Source organism: Muscardinus avellanarius, assembly GCF_963383645.1.
Source record: "Muscardinus avellanarius genome assembly, chromosome: 5".
In the NCBI taxonomy this organism is placed as follows: Eukaryota; Metazoa; Chordata; class Mammalia; order Rodentia; family Gliridae; genus Muscardinus; species Muscardinus avellanarius.
This window is the reverse complement of record NC_137790.1, coordinates 119,835,599-119,858,710: the sequence shown is the minus strand read 5'-3', so window position 1 is coordinate 119,858,710 and position 23,112 is coordinate 119,835,599. Positions and strand designations below refer to the sequence as shown.

Here is a 23,112-nt window from a genome sequence, read left to right as displayed (position 1 = left end):
GTATTACATTTTATATATTCATTCATTAGTTGAAGGACACTTGACGAACGTGGTTTTCTTTTTTGGTTAATACGAATTATACTACTATGAGCATTAATGCCAAAGCTTTTATGTGGATGCATCTTTTTGTTTCTCTTGTGTGTATAAATGTGGAATTGGTGAAAGTTGTATTGATGGGCAACAGGGTAACTCTTAACTCTTTGAAGAATTACCAAACTATTCTCCAGAGCAACTGAACTATTTTATATTCCTCAGCAATGTACAGTGAGTCCAATTTCTCCTTATCTTTAGCAGCACATGTTATTATCTGCCTTTTTTCTTTGTACTAAAGATTGAACTCAGAGGTGTTCTACCTCTGAGATACAGCCCCAAGCCTTGTTTTTAAATTTTGAAATAGGGTCTCACTAAGTTGCTGAGGCTGACTTCAAACTTGTGATCCTTCTATCTCAGCCTCCCAAGCAAAGACTATAGGCATATCCACCATACTTGGCTTTGCCTGCCTTTTTGCTTGTGGACATTATAGTCGGTGAGATGTGACATTCATTGCAGTTGTGTTATGCATTTCCCTAGTGACTAATGATGTTGAGCATCTTTTCACGTGCTTATTGGCCATTTGTCCTGAAATGTTGGTGAGGAGTGGCACTTCTGATAGTAACATGCTCTCCCAGAAGAGTAAAGGGTGCCTGGGAGTGGGACATGATGACCTACGAAGGATTTAACTATGGTAGAGTAGCAGTGGACTTTGTAAGACTGTGGAAGAGATCTTGGGAGTTTCTCATATGAGAGAGAACTTAGAAAATACCTGAGAAAGAAGCACTAAGTAGTGAGATGCATGTTTGTTATTAAAAAAAAATTGAAGAGCATGGAAAAAGTATAAAGAAGAAAATAAAAATAATTGTAATTACATCTCTAAAAGATGGCCACTATGGAACTTTTGATATATTACTTTTGGGTATATAATTCCTGTGACCACAGTGTAGTGTTTCTAAAACTCTTTCACCTAAATTCCCCTCCGTGGTGTTACTCCCCAGCTGGGTGACGGTGGGAAGCAAGCACCTCACAGTAGAACTCATGAATGAGCGAGGAAAGATTGTGATTCTTGGCAGGGAGGTGAGAAATACTACATTGGAGGTACAGCGTGGTGAAAGAGGGCAAATGAGGACTCGTCCTTGGCTTCTGCTCCTGGCTCCACCAGGACCCAGAGAAGATGCTTATTCATTCTCTTAGGTAGGGAGAGTGGGGTACCAAAAGACATCCTCTTCCTGCTCTAAAGATCCTGGTGCATTCTGCAGGCTTGGCCGCAGAAGGAAAACCATGAAGCTCTGCCGAGAACTCTCCGACTTGGTGGTGTACACCAACTCTGTAGCAGCCCAGGATATCGTGGATGATGGTAAGGACCGGGAGTCTTCTGTGCTCAGTAAATGCTCTTGACCTCTCCTTTTCAATTCTTAATTAATTTTTTTTTATTAATCCTATAGTCAGTACACATTTCTAGAACTGTGCAGAATCCGATTGGAATGCCAGGGGAACGATGGTTGATACAATCTGAGCTCACATGGAGGGCTCTATTGATTACATGGTTGCTTTATTGCCAAGAGGTCAGAGAAATTTCCTACAGGGTGGGGGAGGATTTTATTATAAAACCACAAAAGCTCTGAGCAAGGTCTTCCTCTGAAGCTTGCACTGTGGAGACCTGCCTGGCTTAATGACCAGGCCACCAATGGCCATTCCAAATGGAATTGGCCAGAGGAAAGAATAAATTTATTGGCTAAAGCAGGACCCTGGAAAGTTCTGTATTTTCTCATCGAAAGCTTTGACTTTGATTAAAGTCGTTTAAGCCACAGATTGAAGTTTCAGCAAAAAAATACAAACAAACAAACAAAAAACCCCAGAACTTTCAGTAGCTCTGGCTCAGTATTTTTCACCCATCAGCTGACACACTGAGTTGAGGAATTCTAGCCAGAGTGCTCTTCCTCAGATGTGCCTGCTCCTTGCTCTTTTTCTGTTTTTTCTTCTTTTCCACTTAGTTACTGAATGGTTGTTGAACTAACCCCCAGACATGTGGTGCTTCAATCTAAATTTAATTTTGGTGGAAATGAAATGCAAATCAGAATCTCCAATTTTCTCAGCATGCCTCTGTGAAGGGGACATTGTATCATGGTTAAATCTTATGCTCTCACAAGCCTCAGATCTTTTCCCTGCCACCCTGTACAAAGTGTGTCTATCTGCAAAAAGGTTTCTCTTCTTCCCTTTGGTCCTGACTCCTTCTTCAAATGGTGGCAGTTATACAACGATTAATTTCATGGGCAAGAACATAATACATCTTGAGATTTGAACAGTAAAATAAACTCAGGGAGAGGTTGAATGAAGTTGAAGGTACATTTAGTTTAGAGGATGAACATTTTTAGTAGATGAATTTGCAAATTATAATCCTATCAGCTTAATGGAAAATAATCTTGAGCATTGTTTAATTAATTAATTAATTTATTTATTTATTTATTTTATTTTGTGGGTCTGGGGATGGAATCCAGAGGCGTTTTATCTCCGAGCTACATCCCCGCCCTATTTTTTATTCTTTTTTTTTTTTTTTAAAACAGGGTCTCACTAAGTAGCTGAGGCTGTCTGCAAACTACGATCCTCCAGTCTCAGCCTCCCTAATGCTGGGATTACAAGTGTGTGCCACCATGCCTGGCTTTGTTTAGCTTTTAGATGGCAGCTGTTTTGTCTTTTGTTTGTTGGAGCTGCAAATGAACAATAGATATGGTACATACCTATCCTTATACAAAATGTCTCAACTCTCTTGATATCTTGAGGTTAAGAGACTGTGTGTGCTAATAATCTGCCCGGCTGAGCTATGACTCAGACCAAGTGGGCTCACCAAGATTATATAGTTCAGCTCCTTGGTTTTGTGGACCATATATCTCAGTCTAAATTCAGATACACGCAGTTTCTAGAGTTCAAATGAGAGCAAGGCCCTGGACAGGTGTGGGTCTTTATCGGGGCTGGCTTTTTCTAGCAGGTCCAGAGGACATGGAGTGGTCCCTTTAAAGTCAGGTGTGGATGTTTGGTGGAGGAGCACGTGGTATAGAGGCATTGTTGATATGGCTCAAAAGGTAGGGCTGGGAGGAGAGGGTGGCATATAAAGTATTTGGAGATTCACTCTATCATGGTCTCACACTTGGAACTCTCTCCATCCTGGATAACCAGCTCCTGACAATGCCCAACAGAAACCTTAGAAAAGGTTTTGTGTCCTTTTTAACTGTCTTATTTTTTGTCAAAGTTTATAAGCCTGGCCAAGTGGGTGGTTGTTCTTCTTTCTGTAACTTTATTTCTTCTTGAACACATTTTCTTTATTATTATTTCTTCCAAACAGGCTTTGATTGGTTCCAAATTTTTATTCAAATCTGCTTTAAAACTCATTTATTTCTGTTTTGTCTTTTCCTTTATTTTTCTGGACTCTGAACATTATCAATTAGTATGTGTTTCACACACATGCATTCTAAATGACTGTCTTTTTGTTATCAGGAACAAGTTATTTGCATAGTTTCATTTTTTATGGTTGTCTATATCTTTGCCAAAGATATTCTGTTGGAGTCATGCACCAAGAAAATCATCTTTTTTCTACCTGTTCTTGTCACGCTAACCAGATGGACATAAATTCGTGGAACAATTGAGTTCTGGGGAGAATATGGGTCCCAGAAATGGATGGGTAACTTAGCAAATGCATAGTTCTGATTTGGCCTCCATTTGGCAAGAGTCCTAAGAATGGAATTGTATGGGTCTTTCTTGTTCAGGACTTGCCTCTAACCTCGTTGGTTAAATGAATTAACTTTTGTCTAACGCTGTCTGTACACGTTTTAATTTTGTTCTAGGGATTTCTCTGTATGTAGTGAACTGTAGCTGAAAAACAAGTGTAAACAGACTGTAACCTACTACTGTAACAAGTAGCTGAGTCTTAGCCAATCTCAGGTGGCCAGCTGTTTAACACCTATTCAGGTGATATAGTCAGGAGCTTTAACAACCTGGGCTGTCTGCCTCAGTTTCCTTTCTTTTCTCTGGCTCTAAGCCTGTTCTGAGGTATCCTGATTTGCCAACTGTTCCTTGCTTAGTGAGATCCTATTGAATTTACTGTATCTAGAGCTTTTAGTTTAATAGCCTAATCTACTCTTCCTCCCACATTTTGCCATGGATACACTCTGATTTCACACCCTTAGCTGCAATTCTTACTTTACTTTCTTCTTTATGGACCATCTCCAGGAACCACGGGGAACGTGCTATCCTTCAGTGAAACTAGAGCACACCAGGTGGTCCAGCAGAAATCGGAGCAGTTCATGGTCTACAACCAGAGACAGCTCACTCGGATCTACCCCTCCGCCTACCGCATCGACTCCAGCAACTTCAACCCCCTGCCCTACTGGAACGCAGGCTGCCAGCTAGGTGTGTGCCTCGGAGAGGAGCCAGCCGTTCCCCTGTGTTCTCACACCTCCACGCCATCTTGCCTAACTCTCTCCAACTTTCGACCCACACAGTGGCGCTGAACTACCAGTCTGAAGGGCGGATGATGCAGCTGAACCGAGCCAAGTTCAAGACGAACGGCAATTGTGGCTACGTCCTCAAACCCCAGCAAATGTGCAAAGGTGCGCGTTCATTTCATGCTAGGTCTCTGAGCGCAGGTGAACTCCATCTAAGCAGACTAGTGATGCCATAATTTTTAAAGCAATATTATTTTTAATTGTCACATAGTAGTTGTACACACTTACGGACTACTGTGTGCAATACATGTATATAATGTGTAATGATCACATCAGGGTCATCGGCATTATCTATCACTCCCTTATTTCTTTGGGTTGAAACATTGAACATCCTCTCTACTAGTTATTTTGAAATCTGCTTTTAGTTGTCACCAACCATGGTTTTCCTACTGTGCTGTATAGAGCATTAGGTGTTATTCCTCCTCTGCAAGTGATCGCTGAACCTAGCATCCATCCTGCCGCCATCCTCCCCTCCCACGCAGACTCTGGTAACCACTGTTCCATTCTCTGCTTCTTTGATATCAGTGTGTCTGTGTGTGTGTGTGTGTGTGTGTGTGTGTGTGTGTGTGTGTGTGTGTAACTAGGGATGGAACCCAGGAGCATTCTACCTTCGAGCTACACCCCAGCCCTACTTTTTATTCTTTATTATGAAACCAAGTCTCACTGAGTTGTAAAGGGCCTCACTAAGTAGCTGAGGCTGGTCGCAAACCACTATTCTCCGGTCTCGGCCTCCCAAATGCTGGGATTACAAGTGTGCGCCACCACGCCCGGCTTGATATCAATTTTTTGGTTTCTATATATAAGTGAGAACATGCAGTAATTGTTTTTCTGTGCCTGACTTATTTTACTTAACTTAATATCCTTCATTTCTATTAATGTTGCAGAGAATGCAGAATTTCATCCTTCTTATGGCTGAATAATATTCGATTGTGTATACATACACAACCTTGTCCATTCATCCAGTTCATGGACACATAGGTTGATTTAGTATCTTATCTAGTGTGAAACATGCTATAATAAACTTGGGAACGCAGATGTCTTTTTGACATACTGATTTCAATTCCTTTGTGTAATTACCCAGTAGTAGGATTTCTGGAATCACATGGTGGTTCCATCTAGTTTTTGAGGAATCTCCATATGTAAGATACTTTAAAAAATGGGGGTATATACTACAAACATTCAAAGTGTGAGGTTTGGACCCCACACCTCAAAAAAAGGAAAAAAAGATGTTAAGAAATTTGAATGTCGCTGGGCGTGGTGGCGCACGCTTGTAATCCCAGAATTTGGGAGGCTGAGACCAGAGGATCGCAGTTCGAGGACAGCCTCAGCTACTTAGTGAGGCCCTCTGCACCTCAGTGAGACCCTGTTTCAAAATAAAGAATAAAAAATTGGGTAGGGGGTGTAGCTAGGAGGTCAAATGGCTCTGGGTTCCTTCCCCAGACCCGCAAAAGAAAAAAAAAAAAGAAAAAAAAAAGAAATTTGAATGTAAATTAGCATTCTTGTCTCATTTGGGTAGCATGATGTTTACAAAGTTATCCTTTAAGTTTATATATTTCAAAAGGGATATAATATCAATGGTTTGTCATCTTTATTCCAGTGTCCTGACATATTATTCATTGGTCATTATTCATAAGGTCTTCTAACGTTTAGGCCTTATCGTTCAGAAATTATCCTAAGGATTGTGAGTTTGAGATCTCCTAGCAAAATTAATTTGAGCCTGAGACAATTGTATCAAGCCATTTTAGTCAATATAGCCCAATTACGAAAACAGTGCTCACGTTAAAAAAAATGAAAAAACTAGTACTAGATCAAACAGCACTTTCTTTTCATTCTGCTTCTTAAATTTAAAAATATATTCCAAATTAGATTTATGCTGATTAGATAACAATTTGTTGGCACATGTCTTGAGAATTTTAGGCTTTGTACATATTTTTTATTGTGGTATTTTCTTAATTTCAGGTGTTTCTTAGAGCCATACCTCAGAGTCTGTTTCTTAAGTCATACTTATGCTATTTCATACAGGAGATAGCTTAAGTTAGGATTTTTTTTTTTTTTTTTTTTTTTTTTGCGGGTCTGGAGGATGGAGTCCCCAAGCTACACCCCCTGCCCTATTTTTTAATTCTTTATTTTGAAACCGGTCTCACTGAGTTGCAGAGGGCCTCACTAAGTAGCTGAAGCTGTCCGCAAACCGCGATCCTCCCGTCTCAGCCTCCCGAATGCTGGCATTATAAACGTGTGCCACGCCCGGCTTGGATTTTTTTTTTTTTAATCTGACATAACTGCTCACCTTCTCACACCGTTCGCATTCTAATGATATGTGCTTCTTAGTCCACACTGGGGTGCAGTGTAGACACTTTCCTTAAAGCAGCCCCTGCTTATCCTCTGGGCACATGGATTCTAATGGTAGCCGTGGTTGTGGAATGCCTGAGGGAATGGCCTTCTGGCCGAAGCTACATCATAGTTACAAGATAGTTTCCTTGTTCCAGGAAACGTTGTGATAGCCAGCATCTGTGTTTCTGTTTCGCAAGCCTAAACTCTGTGGGTTTTCTTCCCATGTCACCGACCTCTGCTTTACTCGGCTTAGGTACTTTCAACCCTTTCTCTGGCGACCCCCTTCCTGCCAACCCCAAAAAGCAGCTCATCCTGAAAGTGATCAGTGGTCAGCAGCTCCCCAAACCTCCAGACTCCATGTTTGGGGACCGAGGCGAGGTAAGTTGCATGCTACCAAGTAGCCGGAGGGTTAGTGATGAAACTGTTTTATGGTGTTTACATTTCATCTGAATGTCTTTAAGGCTGAGTGCTGGCCCTCTGCCATCAGACATTAACAGACTTATTGGCAAATCACTCATAGTTCTTGCTGGGCTGCAGTACATCATCTATTTTGGGGTTTGAATATACGATACTCAACTCGCAACTCAAGACTGATGCTGATAAGATCGGGGTGCAGAGACAGCTTCGTTATTAGTAGGAGCACTGCCTAGGAGCTTGTCTCAGCCGCCAGTCCACAGCTCCTGCAGCCCTCTTCCTCGACCACATGCTCTGTGGCCACATGCTGGTTCTGACCATCACCATGCACCTCTGAAGCTTGATTGTAAAACGTCTCCATTTGTAACCACAGCATCCTCCCCCCCCCCCACCTTTTGTCTACGTTTCTTTTTTGTTTTGTTTTGTTTTTGCGGGTCTGGGGATGGAACCCAGGGGCATTCGACCTCCGAGCTATGCCCCCTGCCCTAATTTTTATTCTTTTATTTTGAAACCCGGTCTCACTGAGCTGCAGAGGACCTCCCTAAGTAGCTGAGGCTGTCCACGAACCACGATCCTCTGTTCTCAGCCTCCTGAATGCTGGGATTACAAGCGTGTGCCACCACACCCGGCTGTCCATGTTTCTATAACAATGTATCCTGGCCTTCTTGGCCCTTTTCTCCCTTTATGTCCGTCCTTCCCTTTATGTCGTGTCCTTCTTCTTGGGGCTGGTCCATCACTGAGGCCCTCCACACTCCCACCTGGATCCTGATGGATGAAACTGGGCAGCTCTACAGTTCAGTGCCACTGTACGCAGCCTAGTGCTGTGGAACACGGCCCTTCCCTTGCCAGCTCTCACCCCATTCTCCATCGTGGCTGCTTCCAGCATCCTCTCTGTCCCCATCACCATCCTCTCAACAGATGACACAGTGTCCTCCTCCTTAGAGAGAAGGAGTTTGGATGGGGCCATCTCTTCCATCTCTATTTCCACCAGCATAATCCAAGCCACTGCCATCTTTGCTGAGTTTTGCAGTAACCTCCTATGACCTGTCCATCCCCCCACTTCCCTTTTTGTCTCTACATTCTCCTCTCTTTTCAGCAGCAAGAATAAGTAGTAGTTATAATTGAATCTTATCATAATTATCATACTTAATAATTATAATTATTTAAAGCAGTTTATTCTGCCTTATTCTATTTTCTTTCTTTCTTTCTTTCTCTTTTGGTGTGGAGCAAGGAAGATTCACTCCTATATTTTCTCTCAAATTTTTCATTTTGGAATAACAAAAAGCCCAGAATAGTCAAAGTAGTTCTCAGCAACAAAAACCAAGGAAGGAGAGCTACAGGCCTACATCATTGATGAATTTGGATGCAAAACTGCTAAACAAAATACTAGCAACACGCTTTCAAAAACACATAAAGAAAATCATACATCATGACCAGGTAGGGTTCATCCCAGGGATGCAAGCCTGGTTCAACATATGAAAATCAATCCATGTAATTCATCATATAAACATAACCAAATACAAAAATCACATGATTATTTCAATAGATGCTAAAAATGCATTTGATAAAATCCAACATCCATTTATGATAAAAAGCACTGCAGAGAATCAGATTAGAAGGAACATATCTCAACATCATAAAGGCAATCTACAATAAACCCACAGCCAACATCATACTAAATGGGGAAAAACTTTAAGAATTCCCCCTAAAAACGGGAACAAGAAAAGGATGTACATTATCACCACTTCTCTTCAATATAGTATTTGAGACTCTAGCCAGAGAAATAAGGCAAGAAAAGGAAATCAAAGGAGTACAAATGGGGAAAGAAGAACTCAAACTTTCACTATTTGCAGATGACATGATACTATATTTAGAAAACCCAACAAACTCAACCAAAAGGCTTATAGAACTGATCATTCAGCAAAGTGTCTGGATACAAAATCAATCTTAAAAAATTAGAAGCTTTTCTATACACCAACCATAAATCCACTGAAAAAGAAATTCAGAAAACACGTCCACTCAGGATCTCCCACAAAAAATGAAATACTTAGGAATAAACTTAACCAAGAAGGTAAAAGAGCTCTACAAAGAAAATTATAAAACATTGAAAAAAGAAATCGAAGAAGATCTTAGATGGAAAGATCTTCCATGTTCATGGATAGGCAGAATAAATTTCATTAAAATGGACATCCTAGCTGGGTGTGGTGGCGCACGCTTGTAATCTCAGCATTCAGGAGGCTGAGACCTGGAGGATCATGGTTCGTGGACGGCCTCAGCTACTTAGTGAGGCCCTTTGCAACTCAGTGAGACCCAGTTTCAAAATAAAGAATAAAAAATAGGGCAGGGGTGTAGCTCGGAGGTCAAATGCCCCTGGATTCCATCCCCAGACCCACACACACACACACACACACAAATATGGCCATCCTTCCACAAAAGTGATCTACAGATTTAACTCAATGCCCATTAAACTACTAAGATCATTCCTCACAGACATAGAGAAATCAGTCCTTAAATTTATTTGGAATAACAAAAAGCCCAGAATAGCCAAAGTAGTTCTCAGCAACAAAAACCATGCAGGAGGAATCACAATACCTGACTTTAAACTATACTTCATTTTGGAAGGTTTTTTTTTTTTGTGTGTGTGTGTGTGGTACTGTGGGTGGAACCCAGGGGCTTTTCTACCTCTGGGCTATACTCCCAGACCTATTTTATACTTTATTTGGAAACAGGGTCTCACTAAGTTGCTGAGAGCCTCACTAAGTAGCTGAGAGGCTGGCGCTGAACCTGTGTGATCCTTCTGTCTCAGCCTCCCAAGTGCTGGGATTACAAGTGTGTGCCACTACACCCAGCTCATTTTGGAAGATTTTGAGCTCCAGAAAAGTTGCAAGAGAATTAAAGTGGATCATCTAGATCTACTAGCCCATTATTAAACTTTGTAGCACTGGTGGTACCTCTTACTTGAGTGTATGTGTACGTGTGTACACCTGTGTGTTTGCTCTTCTTTGCAGCCATTGAAAGTAAGATGTTAGTATACCTGAGAGAGTTAACTGAGAGAGTTAAAACCCTCAGTTTTAGAGAATTCACTCTGTGATTGTCTGGCCACACTGATTTGAGCCTGTGTAGGGCAGTACATCACCGTAGGAGCATTTGGCAAAGCAAACTGTTCACTTCATCAGCTACAAAGAAAAAGAGAAAGAGCAAGAGACCCCTATGGCACACCTCCAATGACCTAAAGACCTTCTGTGAGAACACACCTTCAAAAGATCCCACCACCTCCCAGTAGCACCACCCTAAGGACCAAGCCCTTGACACATGGACCTTTGGGGAACATTTACACAACTGTAGCACACATCAAATCAGTTACCAGCTCCTGGAAATTCTACCTCCCAAGTCTTCCCAGTCTCACTGCAACTATCTGAGTCTAGTCTTGCACCATTTCACTTGCAGACAGGGTGATAAGGCAGACACTATTACTCAGGTTTACAGATGAGGAAGCCAAAGCACAGTTAGTTACAAGACATGTCCAAGGTCAGCACGGAGCCAAGTTTTGAAATATGAAATTTGTCTCCCAGCCTGTGGTCTTGAATTCTTAGGGCAGAAATTCTATTCATTAAATGCGTCCAAAATCCAAACTCTTCCAATGGCCCAGTTTTATCACAAAGTTCTATTCAAAGAAAAAATATGATTAATTGAAAATGAGTAAACTTTATGCTATGTGGTTTAAAAATGTGTCTAACCATCTCATCTTAATGTTTTTGTCATTGTCATTTTCATTCTCATACCCTGAAGCTACTTAAGCCCTCAAACACTATATGCCTTCCTCCAGGTCGCTAAAATATGTTTTCTCAGTGTTCATAACTCTCTTCCTGTGAGACTTTCCGAGGTCAGCGTTTTCTCTTTCTTTGAGATTTTCTTTAACGCTCAGAACTTGGGCCACAGAGGAGCGCTTACAGGTGGCTAACCAATAGGGTTCCTCTCCAAAGGAGAGGAATTGGGCATCGGGGTATTGAACACTCATACCCTTGAAAAATTTACTCTTAATCTTTTCACCTTTTAATATTTTAAAATATGTTTAATATTTTTAATATAAGTTAAATGTTTAAATTTAACTTCTTTAATGTTTGCAAGTCAAAAATGGATAGTGGAGTTCATTTTTATGCTACCCAGAGCAAGACAGAACGTATTCAGAACCCCTAGAAAGTTCCTCATCAATATCTCTTCCCAACCCCATAGCAAATACCACTTTTAACACAGCACAACATTTTTTCCTGTTCTTAAACATTAGGTATATGGACTCATTGTAGGTCTTCATTTATGTCTGGCTGGCCCCACAGCATGTCTCTGGTGCAGAAGTTTGTTTTTCACAGTCGTTCAATACTCATTAACTGAATCTTTCTCGGTTTAGCCATCCTACTGTGATAGACATTTAGGTTGTTTCCAGTTTGACCATTATGAAGACCTCTGCTCTGAGCATTTGTCCATGGGCAAACCTCTTTTGGGTGTGTACCCTGAGCTGAAACTGTAGGTTCATTGGGTAAATTTTATGTAGCATGAGCAGACGCTGTCCAGCAATTTCTTCTACTTTCTTCTATCCCTGCCTCACCTATCCACTTTGGTGTACCTGAAGTGCCTGGTAAAGTCAGTTGCTGTTGAAATGTGGATGTTTTAGCCAGTGTAGACAAAACAACTGACACTTGCATAGGTAGATATGCACCATTTGCCATGATACTTTCTCTATCTGTATAGATCATCGATCCATTTGTTGAAGTTGAAATCATCGGATTGCCAGTAGATTGCTGTAAAGATCAAACTCGCGTGGTAGATGATAATGGTAAGGCGATGATTGGTGTTCACTATTAACGGGGACATTCTAGAAGTAGAATTTGCATGAAAAAGGAAAATAGGTTTATTACTAGAGCCACAGATCCTAAATCCCATAGCTACCATCTGAGTTTGTGTTAAGATGTCCTCAGAAAAAATTTAAAAAGGTGTTCTCAACACATGAAACCAAGCAAGTAGGATTGACGCATGACATACTTTCATAGTGTTATAATCTGGGCTCTCAAGACTTTTGAGAATTCTTATCACTGAAAAGAACAAATGATATTTTAAAGAACTGAGTTAAAATTCACTTAGGAAAATACCTCCTAGTATATTTTTATTGTATTTTTATGACACGGGTCTCCTCAAAGTTTTGTTTATGAAGTCTATATATGTGGTTAATTCATTCTCTCTCTCTCTCTCTCTCTCTCTCTCTCTCTCTCTCTCTCTCTCTCTCTCTCTCACACACACACACACACACACACAAAACTCTAATGGTGAATGCAGAGGTATATGTGGTGGGTGGGCACCTATATTTCTCCTTGTAATGTAAAAAATATATATATTTTTTACCAAGCCTTGTACCTTTTTCTTGGTAAGCTGTTGTATTCATTTGTTTGCACATTTGACAAATATTATTACATAGCTATTTTTCTCAATCTCTAAAATAATTTTAAACCACAATCATCCAAACATTTGAAGTGGTTCATAGGAAGATCTTGAAGGATGGTAGTTCAAGAGTAGGGCAAACCTATTACTTAGCAAATAATGTGCTAAAAGAAAGCAACTTTCCTATATTGTATTTTCCCACCAGTGCTCAATAAATTATTCTTTCTCTTCTTAGTCACAGATATAATTGAGAGGTCATTATGAATTCAACAAGAAGATAATCTCCTCTATTATTCAGGAGGGACATCTTAGTGATTTTCAGCCTGTAATTATTTTATTAGATTGAGAATTTTTTTATAGGGCAAAGTAGTTGATATATCCTGTACACATAGATCTATCAAAGTTATTTATTTTTTTATTTTTTATTTTTTTGGTGGTACTGGGGTTCGTGGAAGCCCTTCTACCTCTGGGATACACTCCCAGACCTATTTTTACATTTTTATTTGGAAACAGGGTCTCCTAAGCCAGCGCGCGCGGCTGGCTTCGAACCTGCGCGATCCTCCTGTCTCTGCCTCCCAAGCGCGGGGATTACAAGCGTGCGCCACCACGCCCGGCTATCAAAGTTATTTTTATCTTTTAGCAAAGAAAAGCCAAAACATATGGGATGCTTGAATTTTTATCACTATTTTATCTGAAAGAATTTTATCTGAGAGAATTTTTACCAAGAAATAAATGTATTTTTTCCTTTTGCTATTTGGCTTAGTTTGTTTTTCACTGCTATAACAAAACACCTAAGGCTTGTTGCCTTATAAAGTAAGGAGGTTTATGCAGCTCACAGTTTTGGAATTATAAGTCCAAAGAGTCTGGTGCCAGCTCTGGAAAGAGCTCTCCTAGCTGCACCATATTATGGCAGAGAACATGGGAGAGGGGGAGGTCACATGGCAACACAGGAAGACTTAGAGAGTAGGGTGGGCCAGTCTTGCCTTTTAAAAATTTTTTATTTATTTGGTGGTACTAGGGATTGGACCCCAAGATAAAGATATACACCCCTAGCCCTATTTTTTATTCTTTATCTTGAAATAGGATCTCACCAAGTTGCAGAGGGCCTCACTAAATTAACGCTGGACTTGAGCCTTCGATACTCCTGTCTTAGCCGTGCCCGGTGAGGCTTGTTATTTTATAGCAACCTCTCCACAAGAACTAACCAAGGTCCCATGAGAACTCTACCAAAATTTTCCAAGGGCAGCGGTCCCAATAACCTCCTGACTTCCCACGAGGCTCTGAAAAGTCACCATCTTTTAACATCACCACACTGGGGCCCAAGCTTCCAACTTATGAACCCTTGAGATTTAAACCCCATCCAAAGCAGAGCAGTGTTTAGATGAAATTATATGCCTTATCTATTCATTTTCAGAAGCCTTGAAAATATAGTAATGTAGTAAGTTCCTGACTCATTAGAAGCCATGGGAATCCAGAGCGCATACAGTCTAATTCTACCACTGTCACCTTAGACATGTTATTTTCTGTGAACATCAATTTTCTTAACTATGAAGGGAGTTAGGATTTCTAACTTTTAAAAGCACAAGCATGTTGTTAATTGTATAATTTTAAAAAGTTAAGATATTTTTGAAAGTCAATAACAGGTACTTTTCCTTAATTAGGAAAAAAAAAAACTTCTGCCCTGCCACTCCTGGAGGATTTTTTTTTATAAGCATTAAACAGGATGATGTTTGAACAACATTGTTGAAACTTGCAAACTACCTTACAAAGCAGCCATTGGTGGTTATTGGTAATAGCAGAATTTTTGATGCGTGAGAAGCATAATCTGATTAGGAGGATAACAGTCTTTAGTGCTTTTGCTAAAATATTCTTGAATCACTACAGTGAGATACTTTTTGAACTTATTGAAGCATTCTGAATATCCATGAGCTTCTTCTACAATGTAATAGGCCGCCAAAGATTAATAGAACTGATGTGATAATTTACAGGCAATTTTCTTACCAATTATTTTTTAGCAGTGGGGTAAATTCTAAGTTTTATTTCAGCAAGACATCCTGGGGTGGCTTGGTCATCCTCACACATCTAATAACCATCACAAGCAATTTTACTGTCTGCTTTGCAGACAGCGCTGCCTGCTCATTTTCAGCCAAGCCCTTTGCTTTTCTGATTTTCTCCCTTTATTTCTCTGAGGATTTAACCCAGTGTGGGAAGAAACCCTGACATTTACTGTACACATGCCAGAAATAGCTTTGGTTCGGTTCCTCGTGTGGGATCATGACCCCATCGGAAGAGACTTCGTTGGACAAAGGACGGTGACCTTTAGCAGCTTAGTGCCTGGTAGGTGTGAGCTGGGCCTCTTGTCTCTAAACTGACCATTCTTTCTTCAGAAGATTTCAAACATGCCATTGGTTTTCAGGATATATGGCATGTGTATTTTAGATATAAACATAACATATATATACACACACACCCACACACATACAATGTAACTGTGAATCAGCTCTATACAATGTAAAGAATTGCAGTCAGTTCAGATGTAGTTCTCTTACACCCGCAGGAAAGTCAAATGCGAGTTCAACTAAAAGCAGATGATTTCTTTGCTCTCTCAGGCTACCGGCACGTCTATTTGGAAGGACTCACCGAAGCATCCATATTCGTCCACATAACAATCAATGAAATCTATGGCAAGGTGAGCAAGATCACGGGGCTTAAAGCCACATATGACCATAACATGGTCCTCAACCGAGTAACTGTCTAATTGCTTAAGGGAAATGAGCACTGTGATGAACTGTTCTTTGGTGGAAAACTGCAGGAAGCCCCGTCTCTCTCCCAGGCCCCTGTGTTCTTCCATTATTCAGGGCAGGATGCTTACTCCTTCTACCCAGGGCCTTGTTTGCGCTTAGCAGAATCGAGAAAACTTTTATACTCTCAGGCAATCATTTATTTGACTAAAACAATGATGATATAATGAACTGATGGATTTTATTTTAGTCCTTAGAAAGGCCCAGGTAGATGCAGTGAAAAATAGGGTCTCAGGTAGTTTGATGAATTACCTGTCCCGACTGGGCTATGAGCCTGGACTGTTCTAGACGAGATACGTTCATTTAGTGCCATTGTTAACTGCAAACTGAAAGCTTGAGAATGAATTTGAAAATTTCCACAGGACTTGAAAAAAGAGAAAGGCCACAAAAATACATTTTAGTTCTTGCCAGCTGCTGATCTCTTCACTGTAGAATTGGCTTGAGGTTTACAAATCAATAGGCCATCCTCTGGCCATCGCAGGTAATTGGAGACTTGGCCACTGGCATGAATTTTTAGAACCAGACATGATTTAGACAGAGAAGAAGAGCGCTGAACAGGGCCTAGAGATGCTAAGTTCTCCTCTTGACAGGCAGTCTGTGTGGCCCCGGGCTTCTCCTCCTGAGGAATTATACATTTTCTAAGTCTCTGCTTCCGAATCATGTGCAAATGTGAGGTAAAAATAATACCTCATAAAAAAGCAGATTTAGAAAGTTATCTCTCATATATTAAGTGCTCAAAAATACTGGCTAATATTATTGTGTCCACAACCCCACTAGGGATTGGATTAGGGTGTATGTTTATCCTTACATTAGTCAGCAGAGGGGTGTTTAGGGACTTTATTTCTGACAACAGGGATGTTTAATACTATGGCTTTCTATGTTTAGTCTTGTTTTTTTTTTGCGATACTGCGGATGGAACCCAGGGGCGTTCTACCTCTGAGCGACACTCCCAGCCCTATTTTTTATTCTTTATTTTGAAACAGGGTCTCACTGAGTTGCAGAGGGCCTAAGTGGCAGAGGTTGTCAGCGAACAGCCATCCTCCTGTTTTAGCCTCCCCAAAGCTGGGATTACAAGAGTGCCCCACCACACCCAGCTAGTCCTGTTTTCTTTTCTTTCTTTTTTTTTTTTTCTTTTGCAGTACTGGGGATGGAACCCAGGGGCATTCTACCTACACCCCCAGCCCTACTTTTTTAGTTTTTATATTTCTTGAAACAGGGTCTTACTGAGTTGCAAATGGCCTTGCTAGGTAGCTGAGGCTGTCCGCAAACTGCGATCCTCTGGTCTCTGCCTCCCAAATGCTGGGATTACAAGCCTGCGCCACCATGCCCGGCCCTGTTTTTCTTTTTATGCCACTCCTTGTAATCTTTCCACTGGCCTACATAAACACGAGTATAAATGATTTTAAAATGATTCTTAAATTCTGGGAAATCCATGTTAATATACAGTATCGCTAGCACTTACCAAGGCTGAGGGAAACAATGAAATGCAGGCTCTGAAAACTTGAGCCGGAAATTCAATTAACTCACGAAGGCCAGGCATGGTGGCACACACTCGTTATCCCAGTAGTTGGGAGACAGAGACAGAAAGGTCGCAGGTTCAAAGCTGGTCGCCTTCACGACTTAGCTAGGTTCTCAGCAACCTAGTTTGCAGAGGAGAGGAGAGGAGAGGAGAGGAGAGGAGAGGAGAGGAGAGAGAGAGAGAGAGAGAGAGAGAGAGAGAGAGAGAGAGAAGAGAGAGAGAGAGAGAGAGAGAAGAGGGAGAGAGAAAGAGAGAGAGAGAGAGAGAGAGAGAGAGAGAGAGAGAGAGAGAGAGAGAGAGAAAATGAATATGAATTAGGACTTCTCTTTGCTAAGTAGATAAATAAACATCCAGTCTCTTGAGTCATACTGTTGGTACTTTCAAATGATATTCAGGTGGGGAGGCACTCAGTATAGAGTAGTGGAGTTGAGCTGAAAAATGAGTGAACAGAAAACTGAAACTCACCCCAGCTAGAGAAGGGGTTTAGGGAAGCTTTGCATGATTGCTCTTGTGCTTTCTAGCACCACCTCTTGAGTGAGCTCCCAACTGTGTTTTGCTGTGTTTCTGTTTTTCCCTTGCAGTGGAGCCCTTTAATCCTCAACCCCAGTTATACTATCTTGCACTTTCTAGGAGCTACAAAGGTAGTCTCTCCGCATGGGTGTGGTTGTCACTGCGGGTGTCTTTTTAAACGGGTTTTCCGTGGCATGTTTTCTGACACCATCCTCCCCTTTCCCCGCTTACGGCTTTGAGATACTCATCTGTTGCTTCCCAGTGGCTGAAGTTTGTAGCAGTCTGTTGACCATGGGGACTTTTCCTATCACCTGTTATGTCTGGAAAAGGGCAGTCATGAAATTGAAAGGCTGCCTTGCTCAGAAAGGAAGGCCGCTAAGCCGTGCATGGCGCCGTGTGAAAATGCTGTGGGCTGCCGTTTCCTTGGTATAAATGGACTGCAGTGGCTGTCTAGTTCTGTCTCATATTCATTTTTTTTTTTTTAATTTCATGGAGCCATGATCTCAGAGGCAAGTTGGAGATGCGATGGCATTGACTTAATCTGTGGCTGGTCCTTTTGTGTCTCCAGAACAGACAGCTTCAAGGTCTAAAGGGACTGTTCAATAAAAATCCCAGGCACAGTTCTTCAGAAAACAACTCCCATTATATACGGAAGCGGTCGATAGGAGATAGGATTCTGCGTCGGACAGCCAGTGCTCCAGCCAAAGGCAGAAAAAAGAGCAAGATGGGCTTCCAAGAAATGGTAGAGATAAAGGATTCGGTGTCGGAGGCCTCGCGAGATCACGATGGCGTGCTGAGGAGGACCACTCGGAGTCTGCAAGCGCGCCCCGTCTCCATGCCCGTGGACAAAAATCTTCTGGGGGCCTTGTCGCTGCCTGTGACTGAGACAGGAAAAGAGACCGAGGGAAGAGAAAGCTCTCTGGGTAAGGTGCCCCTAGTTTCTCTAAGTTGCATTCCAGTCCCTTGTTGCGATGATAGCCTGGTTGACATTCTGCTAAGCCAAATATGTTGAGAAATAAAGAATTTTCTATGCTATCTTGTAGAACAAAAGATATCAAACTTTGGGCAGTAGAGTAAAAGTGCTGTCCCCCTGACCTAACGCCTTAAACTAACATTGCCTTCTGATACTGACTGCCAGGGATGGGGGAGCCACCAGGTGTGATGGCCCGGGGCATGTGGGTCTGTGAGGTGGGGCAGAGGGAGGTGACAGCTGCACAAATGAAACAAGTACTGATCTTGTAAGTGGGACCATACTTCTTGGTTGTTCTGAGGCAGAATAAGAATAGTTTTATTTTCTTTTTAATTTTTAATTTTTTTTCACTTTTTCACCATTCTTGAATAGTATAATAGTGACTTTTCTGAGGTTGAATATGGTTGTATTATTTCTCCCATCATAACTTTGCAACCTTGTGTGGTTGCAAAGTTTTATGGGGAAAGAAGACAAGATGCTGAAAGCAACCCACCTCCCACCGGACGAACCTTTGTCCCCCCAGGAGGTGGCTGAGGCCCTATTTCCCTTGCTCTCTTGCCCAAGCCTCTGGCTCTTAGTAGCAGAGGCAGGGCTTGGCTTCTGCCTGGCCATGGGTGTCACAGCACAGGGATCAGGCTCTGCCATTTTTCCCCTTAACTTGAATGAATCGTGGACTCATATTAGGAATTTGATAAGGAGGGATGACTGCTTTGTCAGTGACAAAGAGCCCTTGACTCGTGTCCTAGTCTAGGTAATGTAAGTGCCAAAATCACATCTGTTTGGGATCTCTAGAATAAATATATTTTAACTTAATCGGAATCATCTCAGACAAGCAGGGTGAATACCTTGTTTCTTTAGCAAAATATTCTTTTATCTAGCAATCTAATTTCAGTGATCTATTTTCTCACAAATTTCCATTTTGCTTGTGCTGATTTTTGGAAAGCTATTCTAGGAAGAAAAACCAATTCCTGAATAGTTTATTGGAAGGAAAAAAAAAGAGAGACTAAATGTTTGAAATTTTGCTAAGAACAGTGCTGGAAAAGAGATAAAAGAAGTGCTTTAAAATTTATTTTTAAACCCCATGACAGTTAAGATATTAATACCATTAAGTTGAGTTAGAAAGAAATATTGAGGTTATGTTTCTTTTCTACCTTTGAAAAAGTTATATGAATTAGCCATGTATTTTACATTCATTGAAATATGGAACAATTCATAATCATGCAATGATTCAAGTTATATAACAGAAAAATATTAAGTGGAGAAAAAGCAGGTTATAAAATTGTGTATATTATTCTGCTTCTCTGCAAAACCTATAGTGGCTGTCTCTGGACAGTGACACCTTACACAAGATATTCAGTTGTTTACAATTTGAGGGGTTTAAATTTTTTTATGCTAAAGAATTTTTCAGTTAGGAAAATATTTAATAAGTTAAAGTTTTTCTCTTACATATTATGACTATAAAAGCTTTAGAAGGTTACTAAAATAATCTGATCAAGGATAATTAATAACTGTCTTAGCACCACCTTAGCCATAAGGAAGTATCCAAAATTCCTGTGAATTGTGTGTTTTTATAGTTCTCCTGACTGTGCCTGACATCTTCCTTCTACTTTTAGGGGAGAATGCAATATAAAATTGGTATGTTAAAACCAAAATATGATTAACATAATATTAGATATTAGTAATGACATACTTTTTATCTTCACATGTGTAAGTTAGCAAGTATTCATATTTTAATGCATACAGCATACCTTCTAATTATTGTAGAAATTAATTGGTTAAATGAATTTTTTTGCCACAATGTTTTTTTAAATGATAAGTTGTGATTTTTTTTCTAATATATGTGTAACTTTGAAAGCTTCTAGTCTCTTGCTTGCAGGTGCCATGATACTTTGTTTAACAGAGCTGTCTTGTTCTGTTTTTATTGCCATGCTTCTGTGTAGTACAAATCTGAATAGGAAACAGCTTAAGGTAATCCTCACCGTGAAAGTATGGTAACTCATTGGCATATTTCCAGACAATGAATATTACATCCTTTGCTGATGTAATAGACATCCAAAGAGAAGCTCCAGTGAAATTCCTTATCAATATATTTTACCATTTCTTCATCACACAGACACTTTGTTGCAAGCCTATGCAATCCATTACTATGTTCTGTCACAGTGTACAAGATTTACATTCTCCATTTGTCTGTCTCAAGACAAACATGAGTGTTTGCAGGTGCAACATAAATGATACATATCTCCTAAATTTTTTTTTTTAATTTCATTCAGCAGATAATAAGGATGGAAGAAGAAAAGGGAAGGCAAGTATCAAAGACCCACATTTTCCACATCTCAACAAGAAGTTATCCTCCTCCTCCAACGCACTCCTCCACAAAGATGCCAGGCAAGGGGACTCCAGTGTTTGCACTGCCCGTGGGACCCTCCCAGGAGAACAGCTGGGGGTGCCGGGTCCTAAGCGGGGGAGAAGCAAATCCATTGTGATGAGCGTTTGCCAGGAAGACCACAAGCCCCTCTCGCCAAGGCAGCGCCCGGCTCTGGATTGTGCCCTTCACCTAGCACAAGAGCTGCATGGGGTGAAAAGCAAGGAGGTGGTGAACAATGGGGGTGCCATGGATCGGAAGAGCCCCTTGTCAGGAAGCATCCTCTCCCAGAGCACGGCAGAGATCAAGAGTCTGGAGGGGAATGGGGGCCAGGGCAGAGCGGTGACATCTTTCTCTCTGTCTGATGTCTCCATGCTCTGTTCGGACGCACCTGACCTACACTCCACTGCCCTTCTGCAGGACAGCGAGGTCTCTCACCTCATCGACAATGTCACCCTAACCAATGAGAATGAGCCGGGCAGCTCCATCTCTGCACTGATTGGCCAGTTCAATGAGGCCAGTAGTCCGGCAAGTATCACCGTGGTTTCTCATGTTCACAGTGTCAGTGTGAAGTTGGGCCATCCTCCTTTACCTCCCTGGGGCTCCCAGACGCCCATGAAGCATGGTTTTCCCAAGGAACATCCCGAGTCAGCCTTCTTGTGCTCGTCTCCTGAGCTGCTACCACTCTCGAGTACTGGGACCACCAACCTCACAGCATGCGGAGTTGTTTGTGAAGCTCCTGGCGCTGTGGTCTCTAAAACCAAACCAGATGACAGCCTTTCAGGGAAGGCCAGCACAAGGGCCACAGAAAGTGGCCTGGGTGGGTCCCTTAGTACAGCTCATGGCTGGTCACCAAGGAGTCCCACCAATGCAGAAGCCTGGGGAGCAGTGAAGAGTTTCCATCCTTCTTCTACCGACTTGACACTGGGAGATGTACTAGGCGATCCCACTCTCTGTGTGAATTCTGAAGAGAGCAGCCTTGTGGAAGTCGATGGGGCATCAGAAGATCTGTCTCTGACAGCCTATGAATATAGTAGAGATGGCACGAGCCACCCCGCTTCTCCGTTAAGACTAAAGTGTAGTCAGGATGCGGTGGAACACGTTCCAAGAGTGCTGAGGAATGGCTACTGTAAAGAGACTCTCCACCCTTCTGCCCCTGAAATAACTGACAACGTTCGAGGCGTCAAAAATCAAAATATTTCTTGTTTAACCTACCAGGGTGCTGGCTTTGTTCCTAACTCTTTCTCAAATTCAGATGCAAAAATGAACCCTATCTGTGAGTCCCAGCAGTCTAGTGTTCAGGACATGCATGCCCCTGCCCCCAAGCCAACAGCACACCTTCTTTTGCCTGCTTTAAAACTGCCGAGTCCTTGCAAATCCAAAAGTCTGGGAGATTTAACATCAGAGGACATTGCCTGCAATTTTGAGAGCAAGTATCAGTGTATCAGTAAGAGTTTCGTTACATCTGGCATTAGAGACAAGAAGGGTGTGACTGTTAAAACGAAGTCTTTGGAACCTTTGGATGCCCTAACCGAGCAGCTGCGGAAGCTGGTGTCCTTTGAGCAAGAAGATGGCTGCCAGGTGCTGTATTCCAAGCAGGATGCCAATCAGTTTCCCAGGGCACTGGTCAGAAAGCTGTCATCCAGAAGTCAAAGCCGGGTCCGCAACATTGCCAGCCGTGCCAAGGAGAAGCAGGAAGCCAGCAAGCAGAGAGCTGAGGATTCTGGCAGCGGGGGAGGAGTGGTTCTCAGAAACAAGCCCTCTGTACCTGCGCCGGCCGTGAACCGTCATTCCACGGGCTCCTACGTCGCGGGCTACCTGCGGAGCACGAACTCGGGTGGCCTGGAAGGCCGGGGCATCCCGGAAGGGGCGTGCACAGCCCTGCGCTACGGCTACGTTGACAGGTTTTGTTCAGATAATTCTGTTTTGCAGACTGAGCCCAGCAATGATGATAAACCAGAAATTTATTTTCTTTTGAGACTGTGAATTATAGAAAGTGGGATTTCCAGTATTTACGAGGTGTTCTGTGAGATGGCAGGGCTTTCAGCGGTCAGTCTGTCTGATCCTTGGCTTTGAGATGATTTTCAGATGTATTTTTTACACTTGTATTTTGGTCTCTCTCCTTCTGACTTCCCGTGTTCTCCTTGTTTTTGCGTTCGTGTATAGATTCTGTGACAGCTCCCGCGCAGCTGTGGTGTTCTCCCCCGAGGTGTTATAAACTATGTCCATATGAAATGTGTGCA

At 41.8% G+C, this 23,112-nt stretch overlaps 1 protein-coding gene across 5 annotated transcripts in view; it reads left to right on the top strand.

Annotated features, from left to right (window-relative positions):
- The window catches only part of PLCH1 (phospholipase C eta 1), a gene marked incomplete at both ends in the record, with an annotated part of 197,680 nt that extends 174,825 nt beyond the window's left edge, over nucleotides 1-22,855 (top strand). For 2 of the 5 annotated variants that reach the window (XM_080696170.1, XM_080696172.1), the window contains 10 exons: nucleotides 1,293-1,390; nucleotides 4,258-4,437; nucleotides 4,530-4,637; nucleotides 7,117-7,241; nucleotides 12,024-12,108; nucleotides 14,898-15,044; nucleotides 15,317-15,396; nucleotides 17,609-17,668; nucleotides 18,106-18,460; nucleotides 20,778-22,855. In XM_080696170.1, the coding sequence (XP_080552296.1) occupies nucleotides 1,293-1,390; nucleotides 4,258-4,437; nucleotides 4,530-4,637; nucleotides 7,117-7,241; nucleotides 12,024-12,108; nucleotides 14,898-15,044; nucleotides 15,317-15,396; nucleotides 17,609-17,668; nucleotides 18,106-18,460; nucleotides 20,778-22,855 (3,316 nt within the window). The remainder of the gene's footprint in view (nucleotides 1-1,292; nucleotides 1,391-4,257; nucleotides 4,438-4,529; nucleotides 4,638-7,116; nucleotides 7,242-12,023; nucleotides 12,109-14,897; nucleotides 15,045-15,316; nucleotides 15,397-17,608; nucleotides 17,669-18,105; nucleotides 18,461-20,777) is intronic. The other 3 variants (XM_080696171.1, XM_080696174.1, XM_080696173.1) reach the window with 3 other exon arrangements.
- Between the last annotated feature and the right edge of the window lie 257 nt (nucleotides 22,856-23,112).